Here is a 21,721-nt window from a genome sequence, read left to right on the forward strand (position 1 = left end):
CAGTTTCCTGCTTCTTAACACATTTGCCACGACGTGCATGCATGACACGCTATGATTATAGAACAGGGACTTGCTCTGTGTAAAACTAATGAGCCCAGAGGAGGACTGAAATCAAACCTTCGCCTCTTTAATATTGTGTTCTCAGGAACTGAGTTACCACCAGCCTTTTCTATAATAGAACCAGTGAAGCAAGCTAATGTATTATTATCCAACATTAAAAGAAAAAAAATTCTCATCTTCCATCCTCTCTGTCTCTTTCTCTTTCTCCCGCTCCTGGAGAGAGAGTAAGAAAGCACACTGTAAGGCTTTTCTTTTCTTAGGAATTTTACTGACTTTATAGAGACAATTGCCACTGCTAAGAATAGAGATGTATGTGCTCCGTTGATGACAATTGCGGAAGATGGCAGAAATTCTTGCAGTGTTAACACTTACAGGGTTCGGTTCCAGCTCGAATGCTGACTAACTCTGGGACCTTGGTCAAACCTCTTCACCTCTCTGAGCACCCAGTGAAGAGGTGGAATTCCTCTGTGTCTCAGTGGAGGGGTGACTGGCATCTGAATGGGACGATCCTTCGGATGTGAGTGTGTCCTGCATATGGTAGGGGTTTTGCATTCTTGCTCCCGGGTGCTCGCTGCCAGTAGCACTCAGGCATGATGACAGTTGGGAAACACCCTCCCTATTTTCCAATGCACTCCTCCTTCAGGGGTGGGGACCATCCCCAGTTGAGAGCCACTGCACGTCATTATCAAGAACTAAGGTCCTTTAGGTCCAGTATATTACGATTCTGCAAGAGTTCTAACTATGCCCGTTAGAAATAAGTTGTTTTAATTTTCAACAGTTTAATAATGATAAAAAATATCGTAATAGTAACCACTGAGCATGTGCTAAATGCTTTGTATAGATATCTCATTCAATTGGACAACAAGCATATAAAATTTATTATTTTTGGAGAGAGTGTGGAGGGGGAGGGGCAGAAAGAGAGGGAGAGTCTCCAGCAGGCTGGCAAGACTTGATCTCATGACCTTGAGATCATGACCTGAGCCAAAATCAAGAGTTGGGTGCTCAATTGACTGTGCCACCCAGGTGCCCCTACAAACTTGATCTTATTTATATTTCCATTTTATGGTTAAAGACGGTGAACCTTACAAAGATTAACTGCTCAAGGTAGCCTGGTAAATATTGGAGTGAAGTTGGGGAAATAATAGAAGTGGAAGCGGGATGGGAGAGCGGGAACAAACATGTAATGGGTACCAGGCACTGAATGTTGTGTTACATATATTTACATCCTCTGTCTCATTGACTCTCTCCCTACAACCTCGACAGATGCATATTTTAATGTTAGTTTACAGATGAGAGAAGCAACGGTCCAAGTGGTTACAATATGGCTGTTTGACTCCATTTCTTCTTGGTGGTGGTGTTTGTTCTGTTGTGTGCTATTGCTTCCTGATGACCAGGCTTCTGTGAGGTTATTTGAAAAAGAGCTAAGGAATGAGACCATGTAGTCCCTGAAAAGTGGAAGCGTAGATCTAGCTGCCTAAGTCCTCCTCCCTTGGATAGAAAATGATGACAAGGATTAATTAGGAAGCCGTATGTTGGTTTACTGGTTTCTGTCAGCAGACGCCATGCCATCTACTTCTTCCTCTGCCTACAACTTCCGGCTTTCTTCCTGTTTGTTCACTACTCTCAACCCCAACCAGTTTCCCTCCCACCCTCACTTCCAAATATTTAGGAAATTAAAAGGGGGTAAGCCAGTTCGTCCTGTTCTTTTTAAAGTTTCAAAGTGACTGCTGTAGACAGAGAGTGATTTCCTCAGGGCTCCAGAGGATAAAAATCATTCCTGGTGCTTTATTTGTGTGGGTGTGCTCTTGACGCCCATAATGAAAACATGTAACGCCGTCCAGCTTGTGTATTACTGTGGAAATGACTCAAGATAACTGATCAGAGAGTGGGTGACTCATACCTAAATCACCACCAGACACCAACCGGCCCCCACTGCGTGCTTTCTCCTGGGTAGCTGAAGGATGGATGGGGTAGGCCTATTTTAAATGTTAAGTGGCTGGAGCACATTCTGCTGCCAGGCTTGGAGAATGTCCAGCTGAAATCCACTGGTACTTGGAGTCTGTCAGAAACCTGCTACTATAGCAGCACCCTTGCATCGTGGAAGTGACGTCTGCCTTTAGATGGCATTAGCCCGTGCAGAGGCTGGAGCTCTCCCCAGCAGGTTAGAGCCTTTGCCACATCCCTCCAGGGATGGGAGATGCAGCCTGAGTTTTACAGTAGGAGAATCTGAGTCAGATTGATGCACTAAATTGCCATTTTCCCCACAGGGAGTTGAGAGCAACCCTGGGAACTGGTAGAGTAGAGAATGTGGAAGCTGAGCCTAGAAAGAAACTTCAAGAACATGATTCAGGTGAAGATGCTGCAATCCAGAGAGGCTAGGCCACTCGCCAAAGGTTATATAATTTAGCAGCAGCAACGGCAGCAGCGGACAAGGGCTAGGCACTCCAGATCCCTAACCAGTATTTTGCAAACTTCATGGTGCCCAGAAATCCGCAGGGGATCATATTAGGGTACTGGTTCCGATTCATTCATAGGTCTGGGATTGGAGGCTGAGATGCTGAGGGTCAGCATCTTCAACGTGCTCCTGGGTGGTGCTGACGCTGCAGATCTTAGGACCACACTTTGAATAGCAAGGCTTTAGAATGCATTACCACTCTATCCCCGGAAAGTTGGCCCTTTGATAATAGGAACAGGATTTCTCTCCCAGGACTGTCTGGTAAGGTGGCACCAGGCTGGCTCACCTCTGGGTTTCTTCCCCTCTCCTCCCCCCTTTCCTCCTTTCCTTGCTTCCTTTTCCCTTTCTTCTCATTGTATTAAATTTCCTCTCCTGTATCATCTCAGCAGCATGCTAGAACCGCAGAAAGTCAATAAATAGATCCCGAGTTTACTAGAAGGTGGCTGCTGTTAGGAAATGCCCAGGATTACAGTGCACACTGCTGGCAGATGTGGAGTGCTTTCAATGTGATTTGCAGGTGACCTGTGCGGTGGGTGCCCTGTCCAAGTCAGTGTATGAAAGGATGTTTAAGTGGCTGGTGGCACGAATCAACAGGGCGCTGGATGCCAAGCTGTCAAGGCAATTCTTCATTGGCATTCTTGACATCACTGGTTTTGAAATTCTTGATGTAAGTATATCGGGTTAGAATGAAATCAATGCATATTTACAAGGAGATCAGAAAATGTGACTCGTACGTTGGAAAGTGTAGTCAAAGTGTTCTGAGATTCATTCTGTGAAAACCCAAGGGCCCCTCTGGTTGGAAAAGAGTTATTATTAATATTAAAAATAACAATAATTATTAATGAAATTAAAAATTAATCCAACTTTAAATTAAGGTAAATAGAAATAAAAGAACCTTTTCTGATTTTGAATTTCGATATGATTACGTGTTATCTTATTGTCATAATCTTTAGTTTGCAAGTATATTTGAAGGAGGTAAGAATTTAATTGAGGATTCTTTACTTATTGGGTCTATTTGCTGGCATAGTGATTGTGGTTATGATATTCTCTCTACATTTTTCCAAGTGGAGCTCAATTTTATTTAACCTTTTTATTGAGATATATTTGACAATTAAAAAATGTGTATGTTTAAGGTATACAACTTGCTGGTTTGGCACATATTTGCATTGTGGAATCATCACAATCAAGTTAATTAACATATCCATCACCTCAAATAGTTACCATTTGCTCAATTTTACTTTTATCTTTTCTTCCTACCAAATCACGTCTTTGAAGTATAACAGCCTCGAGCAACTTTGCATTAATTTTACCAATGAAAAATTACAGCAGTTCTTTAATCAGCACATGTTTGTTCTGGAGCAAGAGGAATATATGAAAGAAGGCATTGACTGGGTGTCCATCGACTTCGGTCTGGATTTACAAGCCTGCATAGATCTCGTTGAGAAGGTAACACATGTGTTTCTCCTGTTCGTTCTCATTTAAGGACAATCGTCCCCGCTGGCCATATCGATCCCTATTAGGACTCGGGCTCTGTCAGGGGATGGGAGACGGGGCCGGAGAGCTCTGCGCGTTCTCTCTTAATGGGCTTTGTGTGCAGCCCCCGTGGCCACGAGCTAAACCCTCGCGTCGGCTGCCCTACTCCCTCATCTGCCACGCACACTATCCCCGTGCCTTTGCTGCTTATGCATGGCCTCCACTGCCAATGCGCGAGGAAACTTGTCGAGATTAAAAATGGTCATGCTCTTGACTGGAAAAACACAGAGCTGAAAATATGAGCACTGTAGGGCCTGGCGGATTAGCATAAGGTGAATGAGTAGACCCTGAGCCGCTTAACGAAATGTGGCAAATTAGCATGCAAACAAACAACTGTCATAAATCCTCAAGGCCACTACCTTGCAGGATGTAGTTTGTTCATTTAATTGGACAAGTACCAGTTAGTTTAAGTAATTTATGACAATACTTCATGGCTTATTAGTAAATTAGCTGCAGTGTATGGTTTCTGAATTCGGTGATGTTCCCGTACTCCGAAATCTTTCCGTGTGCTCTGGGAAAGATTAACGGGGTTTGCCGGGGGGATTGAGGATAGTGTTTTCTGTGGCTTTGTCCGTGGGAACATGCGTGGTGGTGTTTCTTGCTAGAACCGTGGCTTGCGGGGAATTCCGGAGCCAGGTCTGGGAACGCCAACGCCTAGTGCTTTCACTGTTCTGAATGCTCTCTTTGGCTAAGTGGTTGCGTCTGATTCTCCACAGCCCTGCCAGGAAGGAGCTGGGTGCCTGACCTTTCACTGTCTTTGCAGGCCTCAGGTTTCACTGATCAGTGTGCCATCAACTTTATTTATTAGGCTTTCGATGAAATGACATCTTCCTTGAAAATAGCCATTATTCCTAACAGGAATGGAGGTCTCATTGATTTTGTTTATTTTATAGCCAGTGAACTTCATAGAGGGAGGACAGACTGATTAAAAAAATAATAATAATGCTAATGAACCAACCTCTGAGCCGATTAAAAATAATAATAATAACAGCCCAACCATGGAATGGTAAATGTGTGCTGGCATTATTCAAGCAGAGAAATGAAAGTAAAGAACTGGACGGACAGATTTAGCTTTTGGCCATTGTCGCCTGCAGTATCTGTTTACTGTGATTATGGTGAGATACCATTTTCGGGCAAGAAGGCGGGACATGGACATTATTCAGACTCAGATAGGTCTGTGAACATTACTGATTTTTAGCTGATCTGAAGCGCATTGTCTCATTGTGCCAGTCTCAGTGATTCCAAATAACACCCTAGCACCATGGATGTAATTTCCTGTCGCATTTTCTCCTGATATGGTAAAAATGAGGGGGGAAAAAAAAAAACCCTGAGCAGATGATAGAAAGAAAAGATAAATCTTTGGCTTCCTGTGAATGATTTCAAAGATATTCAGGTCAGGCAAATGAGGAATACTAAAACTTTTCTTGACATGATTCTATATCTTGAAAAGACCTGTTAAGCTAGTTCAGGCTACGTGAAGAAAACTTGTTGTAAATATTAATGGCCAAACTTACTCCTTGAAATAGAATGAATCATGAGAAGCTTTCCAAATTCAAAAGAACTGAAATACATCAACATGTACAAAATGCCTTATAGCCTGCATCCGTGTGCGTATACAAGGAAGAGGGGTTTTCTTACATAAAAGTTTCTAATTTTTATGTTTACAAAAACGTTTGTCAAACTAAAAAAAAATGTATTTTAACACCACCTTTAACTGTTAATTTGGTCGTCAAGCATACAGTGACCTCCTTTCTCTCTATGCAGTGAACAAATCTATTACAGGATTTGCTCACACTTATTACTTGAAATAGTCTCATTTGTTTAGAACTCGAGCATTGATAATTTACATGTTAAAGTATTAACCTATGATTACATATTTATGGTTTTGCATAGATATTGTATTAGACAAATACATCCAAAATTATACATTTAAAGCCTTGCTGCCCCTATCATTGCAATCACCTTGAGAGGCTGCCTCTATTTTCCAATAATTGAGCCCTTTTGCACGAAGTTCCTCATACTCCAGGGATTTGGATAAGGTTTTAGAACATTACCAGCTGTGGGAGAGAAGTAGCTGCAGTACTGATCATCTTACCCATTTTTAACTCCAAACTGTAGTACCTAGCTTGGTCACATTTTTTACCTTCCTTCCCTGACTTGGCCCGAATAAATTTTTATTGTTCCTCTACAGTGATACTGTTTCTAAAATAACTTAAATCCTGGTAGCATCTTGGCAATAGGTGTTGTTGCCTATCCCAAGTGGGATCCTTTGGGTATGCTAAGTCTGGTTTTCTTATTATAGAATGAATCCCATTAATATTGAGTTCTCTCTTTTACACCCATGAGTATTTCCTTGAAACTCGTCACTCCAAGCTTTCGGTTACGACACTTTCTAAAAGTCTGACTCCTGCCCACAGCAAAGCAGCCCAGATCCCAAAGCTCAACCCTGGGTGTCTTAGTGCTTCCCTGTCAATCCATTATGGAACAGAACTTTGCTGGGGACCTACAGTCAATCCGCTTGGAACCCACCGCGCTAAGGCCTGTGAGAAATGCAAACCAGAGGCATCGTCCTGTCGTGGAGGAACGTAGGGAATCCTGGGAAAGGTGTCCTCTTAACACCAAAACTTTTACTTTTTTTTTTTTTAATTAAGCAAGAGTACATTTGTTTAGCAACTACTTGTTTTGATCACTTCCTTGTTACCTTGTTGGTGAGGGAGGGACTCCTGCCGTGGGGTATAGGGATGGCTGAACATAGGACATCCGACCCTGGACAGATGAGGTCGACGACCGCTTACTGGTCACATACACTCACAGCCTGGATGCCATGCAGGGCCACGCGGCTGTTGCTCTTCTGAGCAGAGTGAATAAGAGGGGATGGGAGCCAGGTTTTATAGTAAGAATAGGGTGAGGTGACTGTTGTTTCTCAAGGGAGGATGTGATTGACTTGCTTGAATAATTCCGAGGGCTGATAGGGATCTGAAACCCATCACTCAAGGATAAAAGCACTGGGCCTGGTCCCATGATGAGGATGGTTGTTTGGCAAGGGGACCTCAACCACGGAGCCCAATGGGGAGGGGGAACTTGTGATTAGGTCACCGAGGCCCTCCCAGTTTTCCACAGATGTCAAGGCACATGTGATGTTGGGCCTTAATTTTAGGGCTAATGCCTCACTACACTGTTATAAGACTGAATTAAATGCTGTAGAAAACTTAAGCAGTTGTTATAAGTAGCAGTTGCCCTTAGGAAGTGTGCAGTCAAGTAGGAGATTTGTAAGTCTAATCAGTGTAAAAATATGTCTCGGTATAAATGCAGGAAAGGCACAAAGGCCCACGGAACTCAGAAGAGCTGGAGTCACCTCTGCCCGTGGGACTCTTGGAAGGCCCAGTAGGAAAGGGTGTCAAATTTCAGCTGGTCAAAAAGACATGATTATGATTTTGTCAGGTGAAGAGAGGAAGATAGTGAGCAGTGGAAGGACCAGCAAGAGCAAAGCATAGGGGTAAGTAAGTGCAAAGGCCACATCCCAAAACGTTAGGTAGTCTAGTAGCACACGAGATACACAGAAAGAAGTAGCTGGAAGAAAAAAAGGAGGGTCAGATTGTCAAGAGAGGCTATGTAGTTTATACCTTCCTTTTTGGCAGTGGGGAGCCAGGGAGGCTTCGTGCTGGGCAATGGAGCAGTCAGAGCTGCTTATGTTTGTTCTGTGGGTTCGTGTCTAGTTCTGGAACAGGAGGAAAGGCTAACATTAGGGCAGTTGGGGAGCTGTATAGCAGTCCATGTGAGAAGTGAGGAGGTCCAGAGTCAGGACAACAGAAATGGAAATAGCAAGAAATAGACAGACATAGAAGGAGGGAAGGCAGGTCAATAATATTGGAAGTAGGAGAGGCTAGAGCCCTAAGGCTCTGAATCAGGGCAATGGGCTCAGACCATTCGCTGTGCCGTAGGGGACATTAGATGCTACAGGGCGGAACGTAATTACTTTGTTTCCTGACCTATTTGGAAATTAATTTGCCGGAGGGCCTCATGTTTCTTAGAAGCTTTACACCTCCTGAGGAATGGAAAAATGGAGAAGACCCTGAAAGAACAGTGTTATTCCCCCTCCTCAGTGGTCAGGTTGTTCCACTCGAACCGTGACATGTACCTGCTTCCAGTCGTCCCAAAATGGAAGTTGGCTTTTTTAGACTCCTGGCATGATGGCAGTCCTCATGTATGGAAGGTGACTGAGATGGGGTCTGTCCCTCTTCGTGAGGCATTGCCACAACCGTGTTGTTAACAGACACCATCCCAGGAGATGCTTAAATTTTTAAATGATTTAGTCCAGTTTTCACCGAGGGTTGACCGTCGCATGGTAGGAAAATCCGTGGTGCAAGATGGAATCTGTGCCTCCCAAAGCCTACACCAGTGAATCAACTATTCAGTTTATCAGATTCTCCCTCCTCTTCCTCCTCCACGTCACTTACTTTGTCAAGAACCCATGAGATCAGTGCCATCAGGAGCAAGACAGGTGTTGGTTTCACTTGGAATATTTTGTTCTCATTTAGGACACTTCACATATTCACTCATCATTCCCCACCCAGATGCTTGGGAGGAAGGAAGATGTCCCAGAAGTCTTCAGTACCAGAATTAGTAGTGAAATGTTGTTAATTATATTTTCTATAAAGCATGAGTTTTAAGTCTATGAGAACATACAAAAGAGGTAGAAAACTATAGTCCATATATTACAATGGTAGACTCGGGTGAATCAAAAATATGATCTTTAGGGATGCCTGGGTGGCTCAGTTGGTTAAGCTTCTGCTTCTGCTCAGGTCATGATCCCAGGGTTCTGGGATTGAGCCCTGAATCCCTGTTCAGCAGGGAGTCTGCCTCTTCCTCTTTCTCCTCTGTCCCTCCCCCCACTCATGCTCTCTCTCTCTCTCTTTCTGTCAAATAGATAAATAAGATCTTTAAAAAATCATGATCTTTAAATATTTGATGACCCACTACTTTGACGAATTAAAACCATTTGTATGGTTCCGGTGGAGTAATTTAGAACAAATTCTAAGCTACAAACAAATTTTCTTTTAACATATCACCCATCCAGGGCCTTGACTGGGAGTTGGTGTGTTCTGACTCCATGAAAACATTTAAGCATGAGTTAGCCAGCTTTTTAGAAGGAAATTATGAAGAGAATTCAAGGAACTTTTAGGTGGGTCAGACTGGACCTTTTTTGTCCCTCTCAAGCCTGAGTCTATGCTTCTTAGGAGCAAGTGTTGGTAGAAGATCATGAAATCTATGCTGTTGGGCTAAGGGGTCATGTGGTGTCTCAGAATTCTCATGATATTTTCTCTATACCTTTGTTTGGTCTACTTTCTTGTACACATATATGTGTGTGTTGCCTTCTCGGTTAGATGCCCTGGAGCCACAACTCATATACAATCCGAAGTGTCTGGCACGGAGATTTATTCATAGAAGGCACTGCGAAAATATTCATGGATTAATGAATATACAAATACACAAATTGATATGCAAATATGAGAATCCTCGATTTCTGCCCCTCCCCTCAATCTGTTTTTCTCTATGTATATGTACCTCATACTGGTTAATGGCAGCATCCGTTACCCATTTGCTCAAGCCAGAAATCTGGTTGTCTTTCTTTTTCTGTTACACCCCACTTTCTATCCACCAGCAGCTTGTGACCCCGCTTTACTTTTAAGCTATATCACATTTTGATGACTTCTGACCATCTCTAACACTATCACTAATCTAGACCAGGGGTCAGCAAACTATGGCCCCGTGGGCCAAATCTAGCCTGCAGCCTGTTTCTGTAAATAAAGTTTTAATAAAACCTTGTCGCACTCCTTATTTTTACATGTCACCACTTGCTGTTTTGGGCCTGAATTGGCTGAGTGGATGGCAGAGCTGTGATGGGAACCCTGTGGCCCGCAGTCTATTTCCTATATGCCCTTTAAAGAAAAAGTTTGCTGATGGGGGGTCGTCAAGTTTTCTACCACATATTCTTTTGTTGTTTTGTTTTGCAGCCCTTTAGAAATGTAAAAACAGTTATTAGCTCACTGGCTCTCTACAGGCCACAGGCAGGAGTTGGCCTACAGGCTCTACGTTGCCAGCCCTGTTCTAAACAAATGATCCTTTTGAAGCAAGCATCAAATCCCAACACTTCCTGTTAAAATCTATAAAGACCTCCATTTACACTTAAAATTCAAATGTCTTAGCATGGCCAGGACAGCCCTTGGGCTCCAATACTGCTTACCTCTCCGAATCCATCTCGTACCACGTGCTCCATCTGACTGCCTGAGCTCTGTCTGCTTTTGCCTCTGGTAGGACCTCAGACTTGCCAAGTGTACTCCTGCCTCAGGGCCTTTGCACTCATCATTTGTCTGCTAAGAGTACTTGTATACAGATCTCAGGATTTGCTCTTCTGGTTCAGGTCAGAGGGGTTTACTTGACTCTCCCACTAAAATAGCTCCCCGTTGGTCCCCCAGTCATTCTCTATTTCTTTACTTTGTATGATTTCTTCAGGACACTGATGTGAAACTAAATTATTTATTTTGTGCTTACTTGGCTATTGTCTTTCTACTCCATTAGAATGTAATCACTCTGAGGACCGGCACTTTGTGCATGCGGCTCATGGTGACAGTGCCAGCTCCTACTGGTGCCCCGCACCTAGTAGGTAGTTAATCAATATTTGTTGAATGGACGATTGACTAGTTCTATGTAGTGAATATTCTTTCCCCTTGTCAACTGATTAGGTTCCTGGAATAAGCGTTTACACTCACCCCCGCTACTGAAAATACTGTGTGCTGGTGTTTTCTTTCATCTGCTGTTCATATGTATCTCCAACAGCCAATGGGCATCTTTTCCATCCTCGAAGAGGAATGTGTGTTTCCTCAGGCTACAGATGTAACTTTCAAGACCAAACTTTTTGACAACCATTTTGGGAAGTCGGCATATTTCCAGAAGCCCAAGTCTGGTAATAAGAGATATGAAGCTCACTTTGAGCTTGTCCATTATGCAGGAGTGGTAAGTTACCTCTAGACCCTCAGCCCTGAATTTTCCTATCTCTGTTTCAAATGCATTCAAAGTCCCTAGATGATATATAAGTAAAGTTTAGCTTAAATGAAGAGATGAACAAAAAAAAAACAAAAAAAAACTCGGTTCCAGAAAAAAAGTTGGCATAGCCTTTTAGCACTTAGGAAATGAAATACCCATACTATAATAGTATTCCATGTGCACAAAGGTTAGAAATCTCAAAATAGACTCTGTCATCCCAGCTCAAAGTAAGTCAGCTTCAGAAAGTCATGGAGATCATCAAAGTCATAGGTTTTTCCATATTTGTCCTTCCTTTTAACTTTACATGGTGTGAATGAGTGATTTCAAGTGATCTTTTTATTGAAGTCTTTTTTTTTTTTTTTTTTTTAATTCTCTCATAAAGAAATAGTCACTGTGAGGTAATGGCCTCCAGACAATGGCCCACAAAGGTTTCTAATGACTTTCCGTGCCTCTTCTCATTTCCCCACTGGTGTGTGTGTGTTGCCCCTTTTTTTCTGCTCTTCTGCTTCTTGTCAGTGATTCCAGATGAAACAGAGAATTGATAAAGGATAAAATAATACTTCATCCTAAAAATGACCTGCCAACTGTATATAGATGTGCTTGTAATTGTCTTCTTTCATATCCTTGAATATTAATTATAATGATATTTACAGTAAAATATCATTACAATTGCTAATTTTTTTGAATGTTCAGTGTGTGTCAAGACAATTGGATTATTTCATCTATTCTGGCCTATGAAGGAGAGCTGATGTGAATTGTTTCTACGGGAAATGCCATGTAATTCTTCCTCCCTCTCCTTCCCTAGCTATCCCTCGCCCTTCCCTCCCCTTCTCTTCCTTTCCACAATGTAAAATGGTAAAGTCTAAAGAATCTCTTCGGGTGACACAATGGACTCCTGGAGTATTATTCACTACTGTTACCTCAAACCAATTTAAAGTTAAAGGACCCATACAATTTATGATTTTTTTTTTTTAAGTAATGCACAATTTGCTATGTTAATTTATGCATTCTCTTCTTTTGTTACCTGAACTGCATGCCTTTCTAAAGGTGCCTTATAACATTAGTGGCTGGCTTGAAAAGAACAAAGACCTTCTTAATGAAACAGTGGTGGCTGTATTTCAGAAGTCGTCAAATAGACTCCTGGCAAACCTTTTTGAAAATCACATCGGTACTGACAGTGGTGAGTTGAACAGTCTTCCCTAATTTTTTTAGCCTCAGAATGGAACCCATGGCTGCCTCAGCACTTAACAAAAACCCTTGCCTCTTTCCTGTGATATCTGTGTCTGCTCCCTGTGGTCTGAGTCATCCCCTCTTATTAGCCTTTCTGTCCTCAGGCTGGCGGTTCTTCAGGGAAATGGTGCTCGAAGATAGACGTAGTTCAAGGAGCCTGCTCTGGTCTGCTTTTAGCTTCTACTCAACCCCGCTGCAAAGAGGGAGCAGCAAACCATATTCTGATAAATGATTTTGGGGAAATAACAAGCCTCTTTAATCCACATTCCCCAAGTATCTTGGATTTCTCCTTCACAGTGTTTTTGTGTTCTAGTAACTTGGGGTTATGATAAGCTGCATGAGGGCAGGGATTATGCCTGATTTGTTTAATTGTAGCCTCAAGCATGTAGCAAATACCCGTTTAGCAGGCACGCCATAAATATTTATTGGCCAACAAAGAACTAATCGTACTTAGTAGTTTGTAATTTACAAAGCAATTTTAGATGTATTATCTTGGTCCCTGCCATGACCCTTTCAGATACAGATAGAGGGAAATGTCTTCTCATCTTACAGGAGCAAATACGGAAGAGTTAAGGACCATCCCCAGTTTCACAAATCTACTGTTAAAAGATAAACTGAAGCATGTTAAAAATTCTAAGCATTTATTTGAGCAAAAATGGATTCAAATGGGGCAGTGGCAAACCCTCAGTGTTTAAGACTGCTCCACTGACAGCAGCTCAGGGAGATTCTTTATAGAGAAAAGGCAGAAGCCAAGTGAGGAGGTTATTGATTGGTTGTAGTTTAAAGCCTACTTGACTGTGATTGGTTGTCCTTAGTGTTTTGATTTTATAACCCTGGGATGTTTACAGGCTTAGATTTTGGCTTACTAGTATAGGCCACTATGGAATTAGAGCCACATCATTCTAACGGCCTCCTTGTTTAATTAATTTAACCGTAGTAAATGCAAAGGCAAGATAGGAAGCAGGACTCTGCTTCCTGGCTTGGTGCCTATACCACTCTCACTGTCTTCCATAAACAAAACAGAGAGATGTGCTGGCTACATGTGTTTAGGACATAATTCAGATTTCTACACCACAATACAAAGGATTTGAAGATACTGAGCCCATGTGGCTAACATCAGCCTCACCACCGGACTAATGCTAGCTACAGAGGGAAGCTCTCCATGATTCATAACAAAAGTCACAGACTGGCAGCCTTGGGACCGAACCTGGCCTTCAGACATGTTTTGTGTGGTCCAAACAGGTTTAAAAAAATCAGAAGTTTCCACATATACATTTGGATTTCCTTTTTCTTTCAAAAAGTGGAAAACATGAGGAAATAGCAAATCTGGCCAGCCTGGGTTCAGATACCCTTGTGGCAATGGGGCAAGGTAAAGGGGTGTGTACTCTCATTTCCTAACCTCTTCACTGTCCTGTGATCTCACACTCAGCTTTAAGTTAACTCCTGGCCTCGGCAGGCTGATTTGGGGCTCCTGATTGACATGGTCAAGAAATGGAGAGAGGATTTGGCACTTCCTGGCTTCATCAGCACAGATGACATAATTCAGGAGTGGGCCTGAAATCCTGTTGGCCTCCCTCAAGAGGAGGTTGAGAAATGAAGGCTATTGTATTTGGACCCTGATCATCTTCAGGCAGTGCATTTGCCTGATTCTAATGGCTTCCAAAGCGCCCCTGAGCAGTCGGTTAGATAGTGACTCCTAAGCTTACGGCTCCCAGATGGGTCATTCTCTGATCCTAAGAGATCAGGCTGCAGTTCAGGCAGAGACGAAGACAGGAAATCATCTTCGAACTCTTCAGAGTGTCTGCTGTGTCCTTTGGAAATAGAAAATAATAATTGTCCAGAATGTCCTTTTTTTTTTTTTTGGTAATTTTTCAAGCACCCCCTGAAAATACTTGCCTCCACGTTTCTCATTCATCCAAACATTAAATTACCCATAATAACCTTGTTTTCTTCTGGGGATCCAAGTACTTTAAACCAGGGTTATAATTTTTAAAAAAAAATTAAGAATGGAAGGTAGTAGTATTCCCTTTTCATAGGTGGAGAAACTAGCACTAAGAGGTCCAGTGATTGACTTAGAGGGCCTGAGGCACGTCAGGAGGACGAGAGCGATTAAGCCTTAGGACACGTGCCCCAGCACAGGTGTTACTAAGGTGCAGCGTGTATTTTGTGTTGCCCGTTGACAGCTGGTCCATTTTTTCTCCGGATTGCCCAGGAATTTTGCAGTTGTTATTGTTGTACGTCTTTCTGAGTTAGCACTACACAAATGGTTGTAAAACAATTTGGCTTAGCATAGACCCTTTTGCTTCAAGAAAATGGAAATAGATATCTTTTTTTTTTTTTTACAAATTATAAAAGTGATGCATGAGTGTTGCCCAAAACACAGACAATATGGAAAAATAAAAAGAGAAACATAAAAGTTAGCTATCATTCTACATAGTGTGAAAGCAATTGCTAATACTTGGGTGTATGCTCCTCCCAACATTTTTTATGTAGGTAGTCTCTAATACAACTACACTCAGAAACACGTTTACGCCCTCAGGATCATAACATACAGATTTTTATAACCTACTTTTTCTCTTAAAATAACTCCTAAAAATCTTTCCATGTCAGTTATAAGGATCTTCCTCATCATTTTAAAAGGGCACAGTATTTCATTATATACATACTTTTTCATAATTTAACTCATCAGTCTCCTATTGATAGACATTTGCTTTGATAACTTTCGTTTTTGTTTAGGTTTTTTTGTTTCGTTTTTTTTGTTTGGTTGGGTTTTTTTGTGTGCAGTGACTAAACAATGTTGCAGCAAGTTATCTTTGCACAGTTGCCTGACTGTTTCCTTAAGGAAGAGCACTAGAAATAGACATTTGTGTTGAGAAAAATATTTTTAAAGCTTTTCATAGATATTGCCATATTGTTTCTAGAACTTGACGAATTTATACTTTCATCAACAGGGTATGGTAATGTGACAAAAAAAGAGCTTTTTAAATGCTTTTTTCTTCTTTTTATAGCTCTACAGTTTGGGGAGAAGAAACGCAGGAGAGGAGTTTCATTCCAAATGGTTGCATCTCTGCATAAAGTAATTTTTAATTGCATCTATTCATATATTAACTGCCTCACAATCTGCATATGTTATTACTTATTTGAAATTTCACATCTTAAATAAGGGAAAAGTATCTGAAGTTAGCCAAGTGGGAAAAGTTGAAGTTTATCTTGATACTAATGGGTTTTAGTGGACACTGTTGGTGCCCCACCTAGGTCCCCCTTATCAGCCCTGCACCCATCTTCCAGCTGATGAGAATGTTGGCTTATAACAACTCACAGGTCCCAGAATGGGCACTGGCCAAATGGGAAACTAAACTATCTCCTTACTCACCCCTCCAGACTCTGACTCCTTTCTTGCCTCAAGATGGGAACCAACTGTGGTGCAATTGGTACATTTGTGCTCAGAGCTCCTGGGGATCACGTTCAGCTTTGGATCTATAGCATTGCTTTTTTTCTTCCCCTACCCTATCCTGCTTCTCAAGTAAATCCCTCAAACCAGAAGCCCCAACTCAGATTCTGCTTCCAGAGAATCTGACCTTAGAAAAACTTTCCATACAGAAAACTTGAGAAACAATTTATATGTTCAAGTCGTTTGATTGCCCAGCCATAAATTATTGCTATCGAATTCAAAACAGGTAGATATGATTCACAACAGAACTGCATCTGTCAGATAAATATTGACTTGCCATAGGAAAGAAATAATGTGTGGTTCGGTAAGCAGAGAAGAATGTTGAATTCATTTATTGTTGATATGCGTCTTGGCTTTATGATTAAGTTGATAGACTTGGAGACAACTGTGAGGTAGATTGGGGGTTTTAGTGATTTGCAAAGTGATTTTGTATTTGTTATGGTCTCTATTTAAGGAAAACCTAAATAAATTGATGACTAAGCTGAAATCAACAGCACCTCATTTTGTGAGATGCCTAAATCCCAATGTGAACAAAATGCCAGGTAAGAACTAGACTTCTTTGTAATCCACACTAGGAAATACATTTGATTCAAGCTACGTTGAATGTCTTTTTAAGAACATTTACCAGTTCCTTTTATATAAGGGTAGATTTCAGATAGAAAAATGAAAGTAACTTAAAAGCGAGGTCTTCAGAACCTCAAGATTGCTTTTGAATTGAGATTCATGTGGACACACAGAAGGAATTCACAAGGCCAACTCAACTGGGTAACATTAGAATGCTTGATATTACCGTTTAAATTCCTCCTTGAATTTCATACTAAAACCCGGATGAGCTTCTATGCCATTGTCTACAAGGGCAAAGTATAATAAAAGGGATTAGATAATCAATGGAGGAATTAAGGCAGATGTTTCAGCATAAAGGAAATTATTTGGTTTGAATTATCTAAATTGACCATAAAGACAGTTCCTAAATCCATTTCTAATTTTTAAGAACTCCCTCTAGCCTTCCTTGCCAATACTAGTATCTTCCTTCTCCCTAATAGCACCCATCTCTTTAGTTATGTACTCCTGAGTGGTGGATAGTTTTTATTTTTTTTAAGATTTCTCCCCCCAGCCCCACGGCAGTTCTATTGAGATATAATTGGCATACAGCACTACAGTGTAAATTTAAGGTATACAGCATAATGATTTCACTTATATATACCATGAAATGATTACCAAGTTTAGTTAACATCCATCATCTCACATAGGTAATTTTTTCTCCTTGTGATAAGAATTCTTAGGATTGACCCTCCGAACTTGATTATCTTGATGTTTAACTTTTCAGGTATACCATACAGCAGGGTTAACTGTAATCATCATGTTGTACATTACATCTCTAGCACTTACGTATCTTGTGACTGGAAGTCTGTGCCTTGCAACTACCTTGGTCCAATTTCCCCTCCCTCCCCCACCTCCTATTTCTGAGAATCATAAATCCATGAATCGAATCTCTTTTTCTATGAGTTTGTTTGTTTGTAGATTCCACATATAAGCAAGATCATACAGTATATGTATTTCTCTGCCTGACTTGTTTCACTTAGCATAATGACCTCAAGGTCCATCCATGTTGTTGCATAAGGTGGGACGTTCTCCTTTTTTACGGCTGAATAATATTCCATTGTGTACGCGTGCGCGCACATACATCTTTATTCATTCTTCTGTCTCTGAACACTTTGGTTGTTTGCATGTCATGGCTATTGTACTGGATACTTTTTCGGCGATTGGATGGTGGTAGGTGGGCGGTAGTGAATTATTTTTTGTTTTTAATTGCCAAAACAAATTTTTTACAGATATTAACTACCTGGATTGTTTTCCATACATCATGGGTTTGTAGATTCTCAGACTTCTTTTTGGAAGCCTCTGACCCTCCCCCCTCTCATGTGCTCTCTCTCTCTCATTACAGGCTTCTATAAAACTTGGTCAGAGGCTGTCAGCTTCAAAGTTGTGTAGATGATACACACTCATGTCTTTGGAGCACTAATCACCCTTGAAATATATAGCTAGCCAGATGCTGCTGATTCTAATTTCTGAGGTTCTGTAGTATCTTGCATTTTTATTAACCTCCTGTAATTAGGACCCCAATCTTGACAGCCTGTGACCTATTTTGGGAAAGTGTGATGCTAAACAATGATGCTGCAGTTTGGGCTTTTGCAACACAAACACTTCATGTTCATTGACGCTGTATGTTTTTGCCTCATTGTTTCTTATCAGCTGGGTTTCTGAATGCATCTAGGGACACTGCTTCCATTTGGCAAGAAATCTAATTAGCTGCCTCTATTTTGGAGCAATTCTGTTACCTATTAGAGTTGTCTCCCATTGAGTCAGCTCTGATTTCAGCAGTTGATTTTTTTTTTAAGTCATAAGACAAAGTCCTAAGAAAAGCTTCATGATCTAATCAAGACAGTTTTTCATATGTACTTAAAGGGAAGGAGCATGCTTGATCTTTTGGGGTCATAGACCTCCACTTGTTCCCCTTCTTACAGATCATCTGCTTCTGTCTATGAAAGGGATTGGAGTACAAGAATATGGGTATATGACCTAGAGTTTATTTCTGTGACCCTGGACATAAGCAGGGATTCATCTCATTTACATTTTTCTTATAATACTATCATAGGGCCTTTGTGTTAGAAGGAACGCTACTTGGCTTCTTCCAGAAGATTTGCTGAAAGCCAGACACCCTGGCTCCTTGGAAGGTTTTCAAAGGCTTGTCTCAGAGATTGCAGCAGCAGCTCTAGTAGGGCTTCATCTGATAAACAAGGAGGTGAAAGGAGGATGCTTATGCGACAGAACAAAACCTAGGTGCTCTCAAGATAACAAGGACAGAATGTAGGCTGGGGTGTGACTGAGTCCTTCATCAGGCAAAAGAGTAAACAAAATTTTGTGGCTGTGCTTATCATCTCCTTTGTATTCTCCCATTCTCGTAATCTCTTCCCCTTACTACTGGGAGGTGGCAGCTCCTTTTTGTGTTCTTACACCCCTCGCTAGCTGGTTTTCAGCCAGAGAAAGGATGTAATACCAGCTACTTATAATCCTAGCAAAAATGTATTATTTTTCATCTTCTAGGTGTATTTGCTTATAAAACTTGACAAACCATGAATTAAAGGGTTCATTCTATGTTAAAGGAATTTCAGGTAAATCCTATTCAGAGACTCTTGCATGATAGGATGGGTACTGTGAGTGCCATCAGGCTGGGAGTGAGTGAACTCCTGTTATCTATTATATAGAGAACACCAAATTCAAACTTTTTTTTAATCCCAAGATGCAGCAATTAGGACAAGATCTTGGGTAATAAATCTTTTGGACACAGACTGAGAGCGACCCTTTGCCTTCAGGTGTATTGGACCCTTACTTGCTTCTGCAGCAGCTGCGCTGTAATGGTGTTTTAGAAGGAGCTAGGATATGCTGTGAAGGTTTTCCGAACCAACTGCTGTATGCTGATTTTACACAAAGGTAAAAATACATCCCAGAATCTGAAGAGCCCAAGGCAGCCCGTTCTGTTGTCCTCTCTTTCTGAGTGTTTAGGCATGCATTGTTTGTTTGGTTGATGTCCTCCAGACTACAGATCGATGTGTTTTGGTGGTGGTGAGATATATGACGACAGAGTTCCATTATTACTTCCCCTTAAATCCAACATCCATGTAGCTGTAATATCCTTAAATCTCTATTAACGGATAATAGACCCACATACAGAAGATATATATATAGAAGAAAGACATGGAGGCTGAATTGAATTTCTGAAATGTTGTATGTACTTAATCGTAGCTGCCTTCCAAGCAGGCTGCCGCTGTACCAGCAAGCCTGTGAAAGAAAGGAAGCCAGCAGGGTGTGTGGCAGGAGGCAGGAGAGGCATTTCTGCTTTCTATTTTCTGAATTCCAAAAGTATAAATTATAGGTCATCAAGCAAATTTGAGCAAAGTATGGTAGAGTAGAAAGAGCACCTGTCTCAGGATTAAGAGGCATATTGGCATATTTCTAGTTCTCTGCCAGCTCAGCATCAGGGTGAAGAAATCTTGGGAGTGACATTTAATGTCTCTGCTTTTCAGTTATCTTATCTGTACGATACAGATACTTAAGCCCACCTCTTTCCCTCCCTTTGCCTCCCAATCTCTCCTTCCCTTCCCGATTGAGCAGAGAATCAAACGATGTTGTCTCTGAAGTACTATGAAAAGCACAAACTATTATGCCAAACAAAGTAAGAGATAATTGCTTGTATCCTCATTATTATTGCCAGAGTTTTGTGAAAATCGGATGTATTGATAGGTGAGGTACACGTCTGTACCACCTTTGCCTCGCTTGTTCAAATTGTTCTTTATTTGAATCATAGGACCTCTCTGACCCCCAGGGTTTATTCTTTATCTATTTTAAATTAGGTACTGCATTCTGAACCCAAGGGCATTTCCAAAGAATAGGTTTATAAGCAGCAGAAAAGCAGCTGCGGAATTACTTGGCTCATTGGAGATAGACCATATCCAGTACCGCTTTGGAATCACTAAGGTAACCAGAAAACTAGGAAGAATGCACTTGGAGAAGAGTGGGAGGAAAGAGTGTGTATCTTAAAATACCCGTGAAAGTGCAGTGGTAAGGCATTCTACAGTTCTTGGGACCACAAATAACACAAATAGAGCTCAGCTGAAAGTGGAGACTTCAACGTTATTTGAGAGAAAACTCAATGCTTCTTAAACCTCAGTCTTGACTACATTTACATTTTTATAATTATTCATCTAAGTTTGTGCCAAGATGTAAAGTATTGAGTCAATCTTAGTGTGCTAGAAAATGTGCGTAGACATCAGAGCTAGAAACAGGTAAATCAATGTACTGGAATGAACTGCTTTTCTGTGTGTGAACGGATTCATCCACAAGTACTCTTTTAGGGAATTAATTGTAGAAGACTGTATGAGTAATTAAAAATGTTAGGGTTAACCTCGCTATCCCAAAAATTAATCTATAGTTAAGTTCCTTAAGTGTGGTTTGCTAAATTCTGCTTCATTTTAGATGATTTTGATATGACCAACTTATCATGGGAAACTTCTGATGAATAGATTTGGTTTTATTTGATAGTCAACATCAGGTTGTTCCTAATGACATCCAAAAAGGACCAAATCATTAGAAAGAGAATGGGAGAGTCTAGGACGAAAAGCTCACAGAAAAAGGAACTCCGTAGGACATGATTGTAAAATGTTACTGGACTCCCACATTTGGAGTATCTGAGAATCTGTTTCTGGTGTTTGTTGTTTCTGCTGATTTCCACTACTGGTCCCTTGTTTCCCTGTGGGCTTAGTTATTTTTGTTGTACAGCAAAATTTATAGCATGAGGCAAGAGAGCCTCCTGTCGCAACCCTGAAAGTGAGTGCTTCCTTAAAATTTGTGCCTGACGCCTCACTCACCTCATCTCAGCCATTACTAATAATTCTTGAAAAAGTATTTATGTGGATTCTTAAATGCCTAAGACAAAGTTACTTTCTCTAGATCAGAGATCAGCAACCTTTGGCCTAAGGGCCATTTCCATGGCCTATTTTTAATATGGCCCATTAATTTAAAATGGTTTGACATTTTAATTTTTTTTTTTTAAGAATGGGGAAAAGGAAGAGGAGGAGAGAGGGGAGGAAGAAGAGGAGGAGGAGGAGATGAAGAAGATTCTACAGATCTATGAAAATTCTATGTGATCTGTAAAGCCCAAAAATATTTTCTATCTGACCTTTTACAGAAAAGTTTGCAGACCCCTATCTGGCACTTCCGAGCACTGCCTGGCTGGGTCTCTCTTAAAATTTAAACCAGGTTCCCTCGACAACCTGTACATTAACAGATAAGGAGGAGAATAGTCAATGTTTTTAAGGAACCACAACCACCACAGGATTAAATAAAATATTTTTGCAAACTTTAGATTTATAAAACCAAACTTTCTAGAA

At 41.1% G+C, this 21,721-nt stretch overlaps 1 protein-coding gene across 1 annotated transcript in view; it reads left to right on the plus strand.

The window, feature by feature from the left end:
* MYH15 (myosin heavy chain 15) overlaps positions 1 to 21,721 on the plus strand; it is a 145,810-nt gene that overhangs the window by 38,415 nt on the left and 85,674 nt on the right. Inside the window, exons 13-20 of the mRNA XM_087861640.1 lie at positions 3,033 to 3,182; positions 3,791 to 3,961; positions 10,886 to 11,062; positions 12,140 to 12,272; positions 15,331 to 15,398; positions 16,228 to 16,315; positions 19,148 to 19,265; positions 20,186 to 20,309. Of these exons, the coding sequence (XP_087717766.1) occupies positions 3,033 to 3,182; positions 3,791 to 3,961; positions 10,886 to 11,062; positions 12,140 to 12,272; positions 15,331 to 15,398; positions 16,228 to 16,315; positions 19,148 to 19,265; positions 20,186 to 20,309 (1,029 nt within the window). The remainder of the gene's footprint in view (positions 1 to 3,032; positions 3,183 to 3,790; positions 3,962 to 10,885; positions 11,063 to 12,139; positions 12,273 to 15,330; positions 15,399 to 16,227; positions 16,316 to 19,147; positions 19,266 to 20,185; positions 20,310 to 21,721) is intronic.

This window comes from Ursus americanus, chromosome 4, assembly GCF_024610735.1.
Source record: "Ursus americanus isolate L20-20 chromosome 4, mUrsAme1.1.p, whole genome shotgun sequence".
Taxonomy (NCBI): Eukaryota; Metazoa; Chordata; class Mammalia; order Carnivora; family Ursidae; genus Ursus; species Ursus americanus.